Source organism: Arabidopsis lyrata (assembly GCF_000004255.2).
Source record: "Arabidopsis lyrata subsp. lyrata unplaced genomic scaffold ARALYscaffold_6, whole genome shotgun sequence".
Lineage (NCBI taxonomy): Eukaryota > Viridiplantae > Streptophyta > Magnoliopsida > Brassicales > Brassicaceae > Arabidopsis > Arabidopsis lyrata.
Genome location: NW_003302550.1, coordinates 8,594,367 through 8,611,478, shown reverse-complemented (window position 1 = coordinate 8,611,478; position 17,112 = coordinate 8,594,367). Strand labels below are relative to the sequence as shown.

General features: G+C 34.8%; 1 protein-coding gene across 1 annotated transcript; it reads left to right on the top strand.

Annotated features, from left to right (window-relative positions):
* The first annotated feature begins 7,126 nt into the window (after positions 1-7,126).
* LOC9308003 (dicer-like protein 4) lies at positions 7,127-16,902 on the top strand. The gene is made up of 25 exons (XM_002873945.2): positions 7,127-7,513; positions 7,731-7,908; positions 8,014-8,124; positions 8,278-8,418; positions 8,500-8,572; positions 8,820-8,884; positions 9,264-9,407; positions 9,488-9,622; positions 10,110-10,233; positions 10,458-10,554; positions 11,104-11,296; positions 11,481-11,641; positions 11,720-11,926; positions 12,042-12,313; positions 12,397-12,674; positions 12,745-13,181; positions 13,354-13,454; positions 13,603-13,808; positions 13,899-14,108; positions 14,341-14,802; positions 14,886-15,158; positions 15,426-15,752; positions 15,892-16,153; positions 16,242-16,356; positions 16,471-16,902. Exons 1-25 carry the CDS (start codon positions 7,152-7,154, stop codon positions 16,616-16,618), a joined length of 5,082 nt encoding a protein of 1,693 aa, XP_002873991.1. The 5' UTR covers positions 7,127-7,151; the 3' UTR covers positions 16,619-16,902.
* Positions 16,903-17,112: the final 210 nt, after the last annotated feature.

Below are 17,112 nucleotides of genomic sequence, written 5' to 3'. Positions count from 1 at the left end.
AAAATCGACTGTTTCCTGCAACCTAATAAAGACCTCTTGATAAATATTGAAATTATTTACTGATTTTTTAGTTTGGATATAACAAAACAAAAGAGCAAAAATTGACGGTTTTCTGCATTCTGTTAAAAGAGATCTTGATAAACGTAGAAATCATTTGTTGATTGATGAGTTTAGGCTATAATAATGATAACGAAAAAAAAGAGCAAAATTGACGGTTTTCTACAGACTCATGAAAAAACTCTTGATAAACGTAAAAAATTATTAGATGATGATGAGTTTGGCTATAACCATGATAACGAAAAAAGAAGAGTAAAATTGACGTCTTTCTCTAGGTTCATGAAAAATCACATGATAAACGTAGAATATATTTGCTGATGATGAATTTGGCTATAACCATGATAACAAAAAAAAAGAGGAAATTAACGGTTTTCTGCAGACTGAAGAACGAGCTCTCGATAAATGTAGAAATTATTTGCAGATTGATGAGTTTGGCTATAACCATTATAATGAAAAAATGAGCAAAACTGAAAGTTTTCTACAACCTGATGAAAGAGCTGTTGATTATCATAGAAATCATTTGCTGATTGATGAGTTTGGCTATCGCCACGGTATCAAAAAAAATTGAGTAAAATTGACGGTTTTCTATTCTCTAATGAAAGAGCTCTTGATAAACATAAAAATTAATTGCTGATTGTTGAGTTATAACAATTATAACGAAAAAAGCAAAATAGACAGTTTCTCTGCAGCCTAATGAAAGAGCTCTTGATTAATGTTGAAATCATTTGCTAATTAATGGGTTTAAATATAACAATAATAACAAAAAAAATGAGCAAAATTGGCGGTTTTTGTAGCCTGATGAAGGTGTTTCCTGATAAACGTAGAAATCGTTTGTTGATTGATAACTTTAACTATAACCATGATAATAATAAAAAAGAGGAGCAAAATCGACGGTTTTCTGCAACCTAATAAAGAGCTTTTGATAAAATGTAAAAATTATTTAAAGATTTATTAGTTTTGCTATAACAAAACAAGAGACCAAAAATTGACGGTTTTTTACATTCTGATGAAAGAGATCTTGATAAACCTAGAAATCGTTTGCTGAATGATGAGTTTGGCTATAACAATGATAACGAAAAAACTATTGACAAACGTAAAAATTATTTACTGATGATGAGTTTGGCTATAACCATTATAACAAAAAAGAGGAGAAAATTTGACGGTTTTCTGTAGTCTCATGAAAGAGCTCTTGATAAACGTAGAAATCGTTTGCTGATTGAAATTTTTTGCTATAACCATTATAACGGAAATTGAGCAAAATTGATAAGTTTTTACAGAATGATTAAAGAGCTCTTGATAAACGTAGAAATCATTTGCTGCTTGATGAGATAGGCTATAACCATGATAACAAAAAAAATGAGCAAAACTAACAGTTTTTTACAGCCTAATGAAACACCTATTGATAAACGTAGAAATTATTTTCTGATTTATGAGTTTATAATCATGATAAAAAAAAAACAAGAAGAGCAAAAATGAAGGTTCTATGCAGCCTCATGAAAAAGTTTTTGATAAACGTAGAAATCATTTGTTGAGGGAGAGTTTGGCTATAACTTGGATAGCAAAAAACAAGAGAGCAAAATTGACGGTTTTATCCTATTTGATGAAGGAGCTCTTGATAAATGTATAATTATTTGCTAATTGAAGAGTTTTGCTATAATCATTATAACGGAAAATGGGTAAAATTGACAGTTTTCTGCAATTTTATAAAAATGCCCTTCATAACCGTAAATATCATTTGCTGATTGATGAGTTTGGCTATAACCATGATTAAAAAAAAAAGTTGATGGGTTTCTACAACGTAATGAAAGAGCCCTTGATAAACGTAAAATTTTTTTGCTCATTGATGAATGTGGTTATAACCATGATAACAAAACAAGAGAGACAAAATTGACGGCTTTTGGCAATCCGATGAAAGAGAACTTGATAAACATAAAATCATTTGCAGATTGATGAGTTTGACTAAAACTATAATAACGAAAACAATGAACAAAATTGACGGTTTTCTGCAAGTTCAAAAAAAATAACTTGATAAACGTAGAAATTATTTGCTCATTGATGTGTTTGGATATAAGCATGATAACAAAACAAGAGAACCAGAATTGACGGCTTTCTATAGTCTAATGAAAGAGATATTGATAAACCTAGAAATCGTTTGCTGATTGATGAGTTTGGCTATAACAATGATAACGAAAAAGGAGCAAAATTGACGGTTTTCTACAGGCTCACGAAAAAACTATTGACAAACGTAGAAATAATTTATTGATGATGAGTTTGGCTATAAGCATGATTAAAAAAAAAAGTTGATGGGTTTCTGCAACGTAATGAAAGAGCCCTTGATAAACGTAAACATTATTTGTTCATTGATGAGTGCTGCTATAACCATGGTAACAAAACAAGAGAGACAAAATTGACGGCTTTCTACAATCCGATGAAAGAGAACTTGATAAACATAGAAATCATTTGCAGATTGATGAGATTGACTATAACAATAATAACGAAAAATATTAAATAAAATTGACGGTTTTCTGCAAGCTTAGGAAAAAGAACTTGATAAACGTAGAAATTATTTGCTCATTGATGTGTTTGGCTATATAACCATGATAACAAAACAAGAGAACCTGAATTGACGGCTTTCTATAGTCTAATGAAAGAGATCTTGATAAACCTAGAAATCGTTTGCTGATTGATGAGTTTGGCTATCACAATGATAACGAAAAAGGAGCAAAATTGACGGTTTTTTGCAGGCTCACGAAAAAACTATTGACAAACATAGAAATCATTTACTGATGATGAGTTTGGCTATAACCATGATAACAAAAAAAGAGGAGAAGATTTGACTGTTTTCTGTAGTCTCATGAAAGAGCTCTTGATAAACGTAGAAATCGTTTGCTAATTGAACAGTTTTGCTATAACCATTATAACGGGAAATGAGCAAAATTGATAAGTTTTTACAGAATGATGAAAGAGCTCTTGATAAACGTAGAAATCATTTGCTGCTTGATGAGATAGGATATAACCATGATAACAAAAAAATGAGCGAAACTAACGTTTTCTTCCAGCCTAATGAAACACCTATTGATAAATGTAGAAATTATTTTCTAATTTATGAGTTTATAACCATGATAAAAAAAAAACAAGAAAAGCAAAAATGAAGGTTTTATGCAGCTTCATGAAAAGCTCTTGATAAACGTATAAAACATTTGTTGATGGTGAGTTTGGCTATAACCAGGATAACAAAAAACAAGAAAGCAAAATTGACGGTTTTCTCCTATTTGATGAAAGAGCTCTTGATAAATGTATAAATTATTTGCTAATTGAAGAGTTTTACTATAACCATTATAACGCAAAATAGGTAAAATTGACAGTTTTTTGCAACTTTATAAAATTGCCCTTGATAACCATAAATATCATTTGCTGATTGATGAGTTTGGCTATAACCATGATTAAAAAAATAAAATTGATGGGTTTCTACAACGTAATGAAAAAGCCCTTGATAAACGTAAAAATTATTTGCTCATTGATGAGTGTGGCTATAACCATGATAAGAAAACAAGAGAGACAAAATTGACGGCTTTCTTCAATCCGATAAAAGAGAACTTGATAAACATAAAAAATCATTTGCAGATTGATGAGTTTGACTATAACTATAATAACGAAAAACAATAAACAAAATTGACGGTTTTCTGCAAGTTCATAAAAAGAACTTGATAAACGTAAAAATTATTTGCTCATTAATGTGTTTGGCTATAACCATGATAACAAAACAAGAGAACCAGAATTGAAGGCTTTCTATAGTCTAATGAAAGAGATCTTTATAAACCTAGAAATCGTTTGATGATTGATGAGTTTGGCTATAACAATGATAACGAAAAAGGAGCAAAATTGACGGTTTTCTGCAGGCTCACGAAAAAACTATTGACAAACGTAGAAATAATTTACTGATGATGAGATTGGCTATAACCATGATAAAAAAAAAAGTTGATGGGTTTATGCAACGTAATGAAAGAGCCCTTGATAAACGTAAAAATTATTTGTGCATTGATGAGTGCTGCTATAACCATGATAACAAAACAAGAGAGACAAAATTGACGGCTTTCTGCAATCCGATGAAAGAGAACTTGATAAACATAGATATCATTTTGCAGATTGATATGTTTGACTATAACTATAATAACGAAAAATAATGAACAAAATTGACGGTTTTCTGCAAGCTCATGAAAAGAACTTGATAAATGTAGAAAACATTTGTTGATGGTGAGTTTTGCTATAACCATTATAACGGGAAATGAGCAAAATTGATAAGTTTTTACAGAATGATGTAAGAGCTCTTGATAAACGTAGAAATCATTTGCTGCTTGATGAGATAGGCTATAACCATGATAACAAAAAAAATGAGCGAAACTAACGGTTTTTTTACAGCCACCTATTGATAAACTTATAAATTATTTTCTGATTTATGAGTTTATAACCATGACAAAAAAACAAGAAGAGCAAAAATAAAGGTTTTATGCAGCCTCATGAAAAAGCTCTTGATAAACGTAGAAAACATTTGTTGATGGTGAGTTTGGCTATAACCAGGTTAACAAAAAACAAAAAAGAAAAATTGACGGGTTTCTCATATTTAATGAAAGAGCTCTTGATAAATGTATAAATCATTTGCTAATTGAATAGTTTTGCTATAACAATTATAACGGAAAATGGGTAAAATTGACAATTTTCTTCAACTTCATAAAAATGCCCTTGATAACCATAAATATCATTTGCTGATTGATGAGTTTGGCTATAACCATGATTAAAAAAAAAAGTTGATGGGTTTCTCCAACGTAATGAAAGAGTCTTGATAAACGTAAAAATTATTTGCTCATTGATGAGTGTGGCTATAACCATGATAACAAAACAAGAGAGACAAAATTGACGGCTTTCTGTAATCCGATGAAAGAGAACTTGATAAACATAGAAATCCTTTGCAGATTGATGAGTTTGACTATAACTATAATAACGAAAAATATTGAATAAAATTGACGGTTTTCTTCAAGCTTATGAAAAGAATTTGATAAACTTAGAAATTATTTGCTCATTAATGTGTTTGGATATAACCATGATAACAAAACAAGAGAACCAGAATTGACGGCTTTCTATAGTCTAATGAAAGTGATCTTTATAAAACTAGAAATCGTTTGATGATTGATGAGTTTGGCTATAACAATGATAACGAAAAAGGAGCAAAATTGACGGTTTTCTACAGACTCACGAAAAAACTATTGACAAACGTAGAAATCATTTACTGATGATGAGTTTGACTATAACCATGATAACAAAAAAAGAGAAGAAGATTTGACGGTTTTATGTAGTCTCATGAAAGAGCTCTTTGTAAACGTAGAAATCGTTTGCTGATTGAAAAGTTTTGCTATAACCATTATAACGGAAAATGAGCAAAATTGATAAGTTTTTACAGAATGATGAAAGAGCTCTTGATAAACGTAGAAATCATTTGCTGCTTGATGAGATAGGCTATAACCATGATAAAAAAAAAATGAGAGAAACTAACGTTTTTTTTACAGCCTAATGAAGCACCTATTGATAAACGTAGAAATTATTTTCTGATTTATGAGTTTATAACCATGATAAAAAAAATAAGAAGAGCAAAAATGAAGGTTTTATGCAGCTTGATGAAAGAGCTCTTGATAAACGTAGAAATCATTTGCTGCTTGATGAGATAGGCTATAACCATGATAACAAAAAAATGAGCGAAACTAATAGTTTTTTTACAGACTAATGAAACACATGTTGATAAACGTAGAAATGATTTTCTGATTTATGAGTTTATAACCATGTGAAAAAAACAAGAAGATCAAAAATGATGGTTTTATGTAGCCTCATGAAAAAGCTCTTGATAAACGTAGAAATTATTTGTTGATGATGAGTTTGGCTATAACCAGGATAACAAAAAGAAAAGAGATCAAAATTGACGGTTTTCTTCTGTCTGATGAAAGAGCTCTTGATAAATGTATAAATTATTTTCTAATTGAAGAGTTTTGCTATAACCATTATAACGGAAAAATGGGTAAAATTGACTGTTATCTGCATTGTTATAAAAATGCCCTTAAAAACCGTAAATATCATTTGCTGATTGATGAGTTTGGCTATAACTATGATTAAAAAAAAAATTGATGTGTTTCTGCAACGTAATAAAAGAACCCTTGATAAACTTAAAAATTATTTTCTCATTGATGAGTGTGGCTATAACCATGATAACAAAATAAGAGATACAAAATTGACGGTTTTCTACAATCCGATGAAAGAGAACTTGATAAACGTAGAAATCATTTGCAGATTGATGAGTTTGACAAGAAATAGTCAGTATTACCGACGAGATGCTTTGTTGGTAATTATTTTTTGGTTTTTTTCGGTTCACAATCAAAACTCTAAAGTTGGCGACTGAACGTTAACTTTTTCTGGTGTTCTAAATCGGATGTCATGAATCCTGAAAACTGTTGGGGTCAGATCCCACACATTTTTGGTAGGATCCACTTGGATCTGTCCACGTCACAATTTGGTATGCGTAATCCGGATCTCAGTATTACCGACGAGTTGCTTTGTTGGTAAGTATTTTTTTTTCCCGTTTACAATCAAAACTCTAAAGTTGGCGACTGGACATTCACTGTTTATGGTGTTCTTAATCGGATGTCAGGAATCCTGAAAATGACCAAGTACCGATCATCACACGGAAGGAGAATGCCATAGAGTGATGATGTTCGTTGATTTCTTATTTTGTTGGTGAATGATTTTAAAAGATGATTTATTATTATTTTTTAGCATTTATAATATTATTGAATTTTTTAAATTTCATCATTTTCCATAATTTTATCACACTAAATCCTAAACAATTTACCATATTTTTCTTACACTACCAATTAACACCTAAACAATCCCTTATTTCACATGATTTTACCATTTATATAGCATTCTTCCCGCGCATGCGCGCGGGCAATCACCTAGTTGTATTGATTAGCTGATAAAATCAATTAAATGGAAAGAAATCCCAATAATAACGCTGTAATAGAAGAGAGAGAGACGTGTGATCTGGGTGAAAAATGCGTGAAGAAGTTGACTTGAGCTTGACCATACCCTCGAAGATTTTGGGAAAGCGAGACAGAGAAAAAAAAGGTAAAGAAGAAACAAACAAAAACAAAAAAGAGAGAGCTAAAATGCAGCAAAAGGACCCAATTCTTCTCACTAGTGCCACTCACAAGTTTCTTCCTGCTTTGACCATGCCGTACGGTGAAATCGAAATCGGCGACGATTTTCGCTCTCTCGACTGTGACGCCGATGTTTCCTCCGACATTCACCTCTCTTCTTCTTCCTCTTTTTATTCGTTTTCTTCTTCTTCGTCTTCTTTGTGTACCGATGATCCTTCATCGAAAATGGAGAAAGACCCTAGAAAAATCGCCAGGAGGTTTGATTTTTCCCGTCTTTGCGAACATCTTTCAGAGCTTGCTTTTTCTTCTTTGTTTGCTTGCTTACGATTTTCTACGGATGGTGTTTTATCGTTGTATATGTTTTCAGCTGAGTAATTGTTAATTTGCTTTTCCCGGAAAAAATGGTGATCGGACTAGGTTTTTTGTGTGTTGATTGTGGTGAGGAGGCTTGATGGTTTTCTTTGGTGTATGAAGGTATCAGGTGGAGCTGTGTAAGAAAGCAATGGAGGAGAACATTATTGTTTATTTGGGAACAGGTTGTGGGAAGACTCACATTGCAGTGATGGTTATATATGAGCTTGGTCATTTGGTTCTTAGTCCCAAGAAAAGTGTTTGTATTTTTCTTGCTCCCACGGTGGCTTTGGTTGAACAGGTGTGATGCTGTTCATCTTGATAATACGGCGGTGTTTAATGGAGCTGATTGATTAGTTACTTTCTTCAAGTTCTAACTCTCTTGAGTTTTTTTTGTTGTTTACAGCAAGCTAAGGTCATAGCGGACTCTGTCAACTTCAAAGTTGCAGTCCATTGTGGAGGCAAGAGGATTGTGAAGAGCCACTCTGAGTGGGAGAGAGAGATTTCAGAGAATGAGGTGATTTCCTGTTTTCTCATTCTATTTTTAGCCTATAAGTCTCATTTAAGTTGATTGTTATTTCCATTTTACACTTATGTAGGAACCATCATCACTTTATCATATGCGATCATCTTTCAATTGTTTTGTTATTGTGCCTGAATTTTCCTGTAGGTTCTTGTTATGACTCCACAAATACTTCTGCACAACTTACAGCACTGTTTCATCAGGATGGAGTGTATCTCCCTTCTAATATTTGATGAGTGTCACCATGCTCAACAACAAAGCAACCATCCTTATGCGGAAATCATGAAGGTATCTTCCTTCACATTATTGGTCCTGAAACATTATTAACATATAATAATCTTTTCGTTGCTCGAATTTGTTACAATGCAGGTTTTCTATAAATCAGAAAGTTTACAACGGCCTCGAATATTTGGAATGACTGCATCTCCAGTTGTTGGCAAAGGTAGGCCCCATTTTTCTAATGTTGACTCCGGATTACTAGCCCATTACTGTGCAAATATTTTATTATGAGAGGGTATAAATCATTCCCATAGAAATTATATAGTCGACAGAATTAGCTTCTGCGTTGAGTTCCTTTTGTTCTTTCTATATGGGTTGTGAGGTTTGTCGTGATCTTGATAATACATGTTTCTTTTGATCATCATGTTCTATACATGGTCCACCTTTTGACAGTTCTACCTACTTTTCAGGATCTTTTCAATCAGAGAATTTATCGAAAAGCATAAATAGCCTTGAAAATTTGCTCGATGCCAAGGTATGCTGGTTCTGAAATTCCCGGTGAGGTTGGCTGTTGGCAGATGACATTTCTCTACCTTAGAAGTTGAAATTCTAATTTGCATTTTTGGTATTTAAGAATGCAAGATATCTTTCCTAGAAATGATTGATGCCGGCTTATTTATATCGAGCCCTAGCACGCTGTGTTTTGGGTGATACCAAATTAGAAATAATAATTCTTGATTTTTGTTTCTATGGTATTTTCCGCCCAAGCTTATGGTACCAAACTAATCATTTATTGAAAGTCTAAAGCAGAAATATCTTTCTCATAGTTAAATTCGTACTAATGTTCTTACATTCAATTGGTCTTTCCAAACAATGTTCTAACATTTCCCTTTTCGTCTCCCGTGATCTGAAAGGTTTATTCAGTGGAAAGCAATGTCCAGCTGGATGGTTTTGTTTCATCTCCTATAGTCAAAGTATATTATTATCAGTCAGCTATAAGTGATGCATCTCAATCAACCATCAGATATGAAAACATGCTGGAGGACATCAAACAGCGGGTTGTCTAAATGTGTCTCTTAACTCTTTTGGCTCACTCTTCCTAGTTATATGAGCTGATATTTCTTCCTAATATGAACAGTGCTTGACATCAATTAAGCTGCAGATTGATACCCATCAAACACAAACCCTCCTAAATATGAAAAGGCTTCTCAAAAAAACTCATGATAATCTCATATATTCTCTGGTGAATCTTGGCCTCTGGGGAGCAATACAGGTAGACATTTCATACTGAACGAATTTATAGATTTGATATATGGTTTTCAGTTTTTGCTTTCAGATGTATTGATTACTTGTATTTCCTGGTTTCTTCAATGTTTTACCAAGCAGCTGATGACATGTTTTAGGGTACAGTAATATTTATAATTGTCAACTATATTCAACTTTTGCATTAGTAGTGTACTAGATCGAAGTCAAAGACTACAATGATTGGCAAGATTCACAATAGCTGTACAATACGGAAAAAGTGGAAAATAAATAAGGGTTTCTGTTAGATGCTTGCTGAATAGCTGTATAAAAATTCCTAGAGAATTTTTTTGGTAAGGTTCTGTGCATATTTCTTTAATTTCTTACGACCATCTAGCCTCCATATGTAACCTTAGCTCTTGCCAAATTAAATCTATGTATGTTGTTTCTTGTTTGTGTCATATGTGTCTTAATGCAAGTTGTAGCGTGCTAATGTTTATTCTCTTCGTTTTTTGGAGGCTGCTAAAATTCAATTGAATAGTGATGTACAAGAAGAGCCTGTGGGCGAGAATCCTAAGTCAAAGATATGTGATACATATCTTTCTCTGGCTGCTGAGGTCCTCTCTTCTGGTGTTGCTAAAGGTAAGATGACATAGTACCATAGTGAGTGCTTTTTTCTGAACCTTAAATTTTCTTCCAATACGGCCATAGTAGCAACAGAAACGTTTCTTATTACGTATATTTTCCGGATCTGCAAAATATATTTAACTAACTTCTGCACTATATTTGTTATTTCCATGTGAATGCCCTATTAAACAAGCCATTGATTGCCTCATTATTTGTTCTCATCTTTACTGTGGTTGTAGATGAGAGTGCATCTGAACTCCTCAGCTTAGCAGCGTTGAAGGAACCATTATTCTCTAGAAAGCTAGTTCAATTGATTGAGATCCTTTCAGTATTCAGGTTGGTACCTGAGAGAGGTTACAGAGTCTTAAAATGCTTTCTTGCTGAATATTCCATAAAGCATGTGTGAAGTAAAGAAATGAATGAACTGTCCTTAAACTTTATTGAGTAGCAACGTAACCAAAACCCCATGCGTTTTCTCATTGTTAGCATTTGCGCGAAATTTACAAACTTACTCTATGTAAGAAAGTCTAGTCTTGTGTACTTTTCTTTCCTCTATACTTCTTAAAATTTGTTTCGTTCGTAAGATACAACTTAGAACCTAGAAATGATACACAAGAAAATTGCCTATCATCGATAGATCTCTATTCAGAAGTCAGAATATTGCCTTTTCTGAGTAAACAACTCCCAGCTCTTAAATCACCATCAAAAAGACATTGGATATTTCTTTATGAACATGGTAGTTGTTATTGTCCACTGGGTCCTGTGAAATCTTGATTGCTTTTCATCACATTGTGCTTGATTCGCTTGTCATGCTCATGAGTGCATTATGGAAGAGAAGCCAATGGTATTTCTTGCAGTAAACTTCCATGTTTCTTTTTCTTTCAGGCTAGAGCCACACATGAAGTGTATAATATTTGTCAATCGGATTGTGACTGCAAGAACATTGTCATGCATACTAAATAACTTGGAACTGCTACGGTCTTGGAAGTCTGATTTCCTTGTTGGACTTAGTTCTGGACTGAAGAGCATGTCAAGGAGGGGTATGGAAACAATACTTAAACGGTTCCAATCTAAAGAGGTGATACTTTAGCCATCTTTAAACCTATAGTTAGTATTGGGAGATATCTGCACTTTATATGCCTGTATACATAATATTTAAACAAAGATACATGCAAACACATATTTGAATAAGCATATATTGTCTAGGATTAATCGTCAAGCCACTTCCAGTTAACTTCTAGAGGTTCATTTTCCTGTTCCAGCTCAATTTACTGGTTGCCACTAAAGTTGGTGAAGAAGGCCTTGATATTCAGACATGCTGTCTTGTGATCCGTTATGATTTACCAGAGACTGTTACCAGCTTCATACAGTCCAGAGGTCGTGCTCGAATGCCTCAGTCTGAATATGCGTTTCTAGTGGACAGGTGTGTAGGAATGAGAAAATGACAAGGCCATAAGTATGAGTCCCTACGCGATTAACAATGTTTTCTTTTATGATTCAGCGGAAACGAGAAAGAGATGGATCTTATTGAAAATTTTAGAGTAAATGAAGATCGAATGAATCAGGAAATTACTTCCAGAACGTCAGAGGAAACTTGTCCTATACTTGATGAGGAGTTATACAAAGTTCATGAGACAGGAGCTTGTATCAGTGGTGGAAGTAGCATCTCCCTTCTCTATAAATATTGTTCTAGGCTTCCACATGATGAGTAAGGCTTCCAATTTTCTGTTGTGTGCTTTTTAAAAAGATTCACCTTCCACAGTAAATGGGAGCTTGTTCGTGTCATAACTGAATCTCCATTTGCCACATTTTGATTCCCTCAGATTTTTTCAGCCCAAGCCAGAGTTTCAATTCAAGCCTGTTAATGAATTTGGTGGAACTATCTGTCGCATAACTTTACCTGCTAATGCTCCTATAAGTGAAATCGTCAGTTCACTACTACCTTCAACTGAAGCTGCTAAAAAGGATGCTTGTCTAAAGGCTGTGTATGAGTTGCACAACTTGGGTGTACTTAACGATTTTCTGTTGCCAGATTCAAAGGATGAAATTGAGGACGAGTTGTCAGATGATGAATTTGATTTTGATAACATCAAAGGTGCATGAGTGGTTCAGTTATAAATCTAAGTTGTTTATGCTATTCGTTCGTTGTATAATGACAGATATTTTACTTCCTGCTAGGTGAAGGTTGTTCACGAGGTGAACTGTATGAGATGGTTGTTCCTGTCTTATTTAAACAAAAGTGGGATTCATCAAGAAGTTGTGTCAATCTTCATTCTTACTACATAAGGTTTGTGCCTCATCCCGCAGATAGGAGCTACAAAAAGTTTGGTTTCTTCATGAAGTCACCTCTTCCCATTGAGGCTGACACTATGGATATCGATCTTCACCTTGCTCATCAAAGATCTGTAAGTGTAAAGATTTTTCCATCAGGAGTCACAGAATTCGACAACGATGAGGTACTGAGCTTTTAATTAGATAAATAATGAAACTAGAATGAACTTATCTTATATGATTATGTTTATACAGATAAGGCTAGCTGAGCTTTTCCAGGAGGTTGCCCTGAAGGTTCTTTTTGAACGGGGGGAGCTGATCCCGGAATTTGTGCCCTTAGAACTGCAAGACTCTTCTAGAACAAGCAAATCTACATTCTACCTTCTTCTTCCAATCAGTCTGCATGATGCAGAAAGTGTTATATCTGTAGATTGGGTGACTATCAGAAGCTGCTTGTCATCACCAATCTTTAAGACTCCATCTGTTTTAGTGGAAGATATAGTTCCTCCTACGGGATCTTATTTAAATCTAGCAAATGGCTGCTGGAATATTGATGATGTGAAGAACAGCTTGGTTTTTATGACCCACAATAAACAGTTTTACTTTGTAGCTGATATCTGCTACGGAAGAAATGGGTTCAGTCCTGTTAAGGAATCTAGCACCAAAAGCCATATGGAGAACATATATAAGTTGTAAGCTACTACAGAGCATGTATTCTCTTTTTTTTTTCTTTCTTGTTAATGTTCTTTATCCTTTTCTACAGCGCAGTATAACAATCCATTATAAAATTGGTTTGGACTCTAGACTTTAGGATCGTATGATTTTCTGAGTTTAAGAACCTTCTCATTTTTATGCGCAAACTAGGTATGGCGTGGAACTCAAGTATCCTGGACAGCCACTCTTGCGTGTGAAACCACTTTGTCATGTTCGGAACTTGCTTCACAACAGAATGCAGAAGAATTTGGGTAGATTTTCTTAACTGATTTTTGCATATCACAATTTTCTTGTGCATGTACATGTACTCACAGCACATCTTTGCATACTCTAATTGTTTACCATTCTCATGTTTTGGTTCAAATGCTAATAATAAAATTCTCACATTGCCAAAAACAGAACCACAAGAACTTGATGAATACTTCATAGAGATTCCTCCCGAGCTTTCTCAGTTAAAGATAAAAGGATTATCTAAAGAAATCGGAAGCTCGTTATCCTTGCTACCATCAATCATGCATCGTGTGGAGAATTTACTCGTGGCTATTGAACTGAAACATGTGATGTCTGCTTCGATCCCTGAGATAGCTGAAGTTTCTGGTCACAGAGTATGATCTCATTTCACTTGATAACCCATTTGCTTGATTCCTAAAATTTGTTGATGTTTGATACTTTACTGACTGAGTGAACTGGTATAGGTACTCGAGGCGCTCACAACAGAGAAATGTCATGAGCGCCTTTCTCTTGAAAGGCTTGAGGTGCTTGGTGATGCATTCCTCAAGTTTGCTGTTAGCAGACACCTTTTTCTACACCATGATAGGCTTGATGAAGGAGAGTTGACTCGGAGACGCTCTAAAGCCGTTAACAATTCCAACTTGTGTAGGCTTGCAATAAAAAGAAATTTGCAGGTTCTCAGAATACCTATAAATGTTTTGATTGCTGATACATTTTAAATCTGGTTTGATCTGTGATTGCTGCACAGAACACAAATACTGATCATGTGCATAACCGTTGCCTCCATACATTTAATACATTCTCAGTTACATATTTTCAAAAACAAATCTTTTAGATAGAGGCAGACAAAAACGTATTAATTTAATTATTTAGTTTTGGATAATATTAACTTGTTCGTTTTCCCAGGTCTACATCCGTGATCAAGCATTAGATCCTACTCAGTTCTTTGCATTTGGCCATCCATGCAGAGTAACCTGTGACGAGGTAACGAGTGAAGAGGTTCATTCCTTGAATAGGGTTCCTGGGCTCTTGGAGTCAAATAGTGAAATCAGATGTAGCAAAGGACATCATTGGTTGTACAAGAAAACAATTGCTGATGTGGTTGAGGCTCTTGTGGGAGCTTTCTTAGTTGACAGTGGCTTCAAAGGTGCTGTGAAATTTCTTAGCTGGATTGGTGTAAATGTTGATTTTGAATCCTTGCAAGTACAAGATGCTTGTATTGCAAGCAGGCGCTACATGCCCCTCACTACTCGCAATAATTTGGAGGCCCTTGAAAACCAGCTTGACTATAACTTCCTCCACAAAGGTCTACTTGTACAAGCCTTTATCCATCCATCTTACAACAGGCATGGAGGAGGCTGCTACCAGGTATTTTTATGTTTCCTTATTTTTCATTTCTCTCGATAATATCCATCTATGGTAGCCAACTTTCTTTGATTGGGGGTCCGCAGAGATTGGAGTTTCTTGGGGATGCTGTTCTGGACTACTTGATGACATCCTATTTTTTCACTGTCTTCCCGAAACTGAAACCTGGTCAACTGACCGATCTAAGATCGCTCTCAGTAAATAATAAGGCGCTAGCAAATGTTGCTGTCAGTTTTTCGCTAAAGAGATTTCTATTTTGCGAGTCCGTATATCTCCATGAAGCTATAGAGGATTATACCAATTTCCGGGCAGCGTCCCCATTGGCAAGTGGACCATCTGAAGGTCCAAGATGCCCAAAGGTGCGTTTCGATCTTCCTTTCACATGTCACAGTAAAACTATGATAAGATTCACTCCTATTAATATCATCTGACTTACATTTTGAGAATCTCGAACTATCTCTGGTACCTTTCTACCTTAATTCCTTTCTATCTATACGAGATGTTGAATTGAAGAGACTATGCCCATCTCATTAGTTTAGTTTGCAGTCAATTAAAATGTTAATTAGACAAGAACACGCATAGCTATATTAGGGAGTAACTAATATAGGTATTATATTTTTTTGCAGGTTCTTGGTGACTTGGTAGAATCCTGTTTGGGGGCTCTTTTCCTCGATTGTGGATTCAACTTGAATCATGTCTGGACTATGATGCTATCATTTCTAGATCCGGTCAAAAACTTGTCTAACCTGCAGATTAGTCCTATAAAGGAACTGATTGAACTTTGCCAGTCTTACAAGTGGGATCGGGAAATATCAGCGACGAAAAAGGATGGTGGTTTTTCTGTTGAATTAAAAGTGACCAAGAAAGGTTGTTGCCTTACAGTTTCTGCAACTGGTCGGAACAAAAGAGAGAGCACAAAAAAGGCTGCACAGCTGATGATTACATCCCTGAAGGTAATTTTTCAAAAAGTCAAAAGAAACTGTAGTGTAACAAATTTCTTCAATTGATGTGATGTATATTTTATCTTAAGCTACCTAGTGTTCATATATGTAACTCGTTATTTGAGAACTTCTTTGTGTAATTCATCCGCAGGCTCATGAGCAAATAACAACCTCTCATCCGTTGGAGGATGTTCTGAAGAATAGCAACCTTAATGAAGCTAAATTAATTGGCTACAATGAAGATCCTATAGATGTTGTGAATCTTGTTGGGCTGGACGTTGAAAACCTAAAAATCCAAGAAAATCTTGGCGAGAATAGTGAAATAAGCAGCTCATACGTCATCAGACGAGGTCTCCCCCAGGCACCATCTAAAACAGAAGACAGGCTTCCTCAAAAGACCATCATAGAAGCAGGTATGTGGATGGATTCTTGTGTCTTTATCAGGAGACTGTAAATTTGGTGCAATCTTGAATTATCGATTCTATTACTCAAACTCCACAGGTCGACCAAGCAGCAAAACCGCAAAATCCCTCTTGCACGAAACATGTGTTGCTAACTGTTGGAAGCCACCACACTTTGAATGTTGTGAGGAGGAAGGACCAGGCCACCTGAAATCGTAAGTAAATTGATCAAACACTGCCAAATCTCTGAACTTGAGCGAGCTAGAAACTTAATAAAGAAAATATCAGGTATTGGATTTTAATGTCATCAATTGTGTGCATGAATACAGATTCTTCTATAAGGTAATCCTGGAAGTTGAAGATGCGCCCAATATGACATTGGAGTGTTATGGTGAGGCTAGAGCAACGAAGAAAGGTGCAGCAGAGCACGCTGCCCAAGCTGCTATATGGTGCCTCAAGCATTCTGGATTCCTTTGATGATGATCTCGAGCAGCTTTATATCGGTTAGAAATAGAGGTTATCATTGGCATATAACTTTACCAGAGCTACATATTAGCATATATGATCGACACATACAATTTCTCGAAAAAGAGAAAAAGATGTCTGAAGACTACCTTAAACCACCATAGATTTTGGAGCGAAGAGCTTTCAAGGCTAAAGTTTTCTTCGATCGCTCTTCTGAATATAAGTACTTATATGTTTACTTGATGCTTGATGAACCCTTAGCATGATGTAGGCCCCAAAAAAATAGTTTACTCTCATCTCTCATGCATCAAATATGATCCTGCGTGATCTTCATTAAACTATATATGAACTAAGCGTTAACTGGTCTTACATTTTCAAAAGAACAAGCAACTGGGACTAGAAAAAGCAAATGAGAATGTTGAGATGGTGTGAAAACTTTGACTTAAGATAAATTCAGAAGTAGAAAGGGGAAACAATTGACAAAGAAATAGCGATATTTTTTAGAC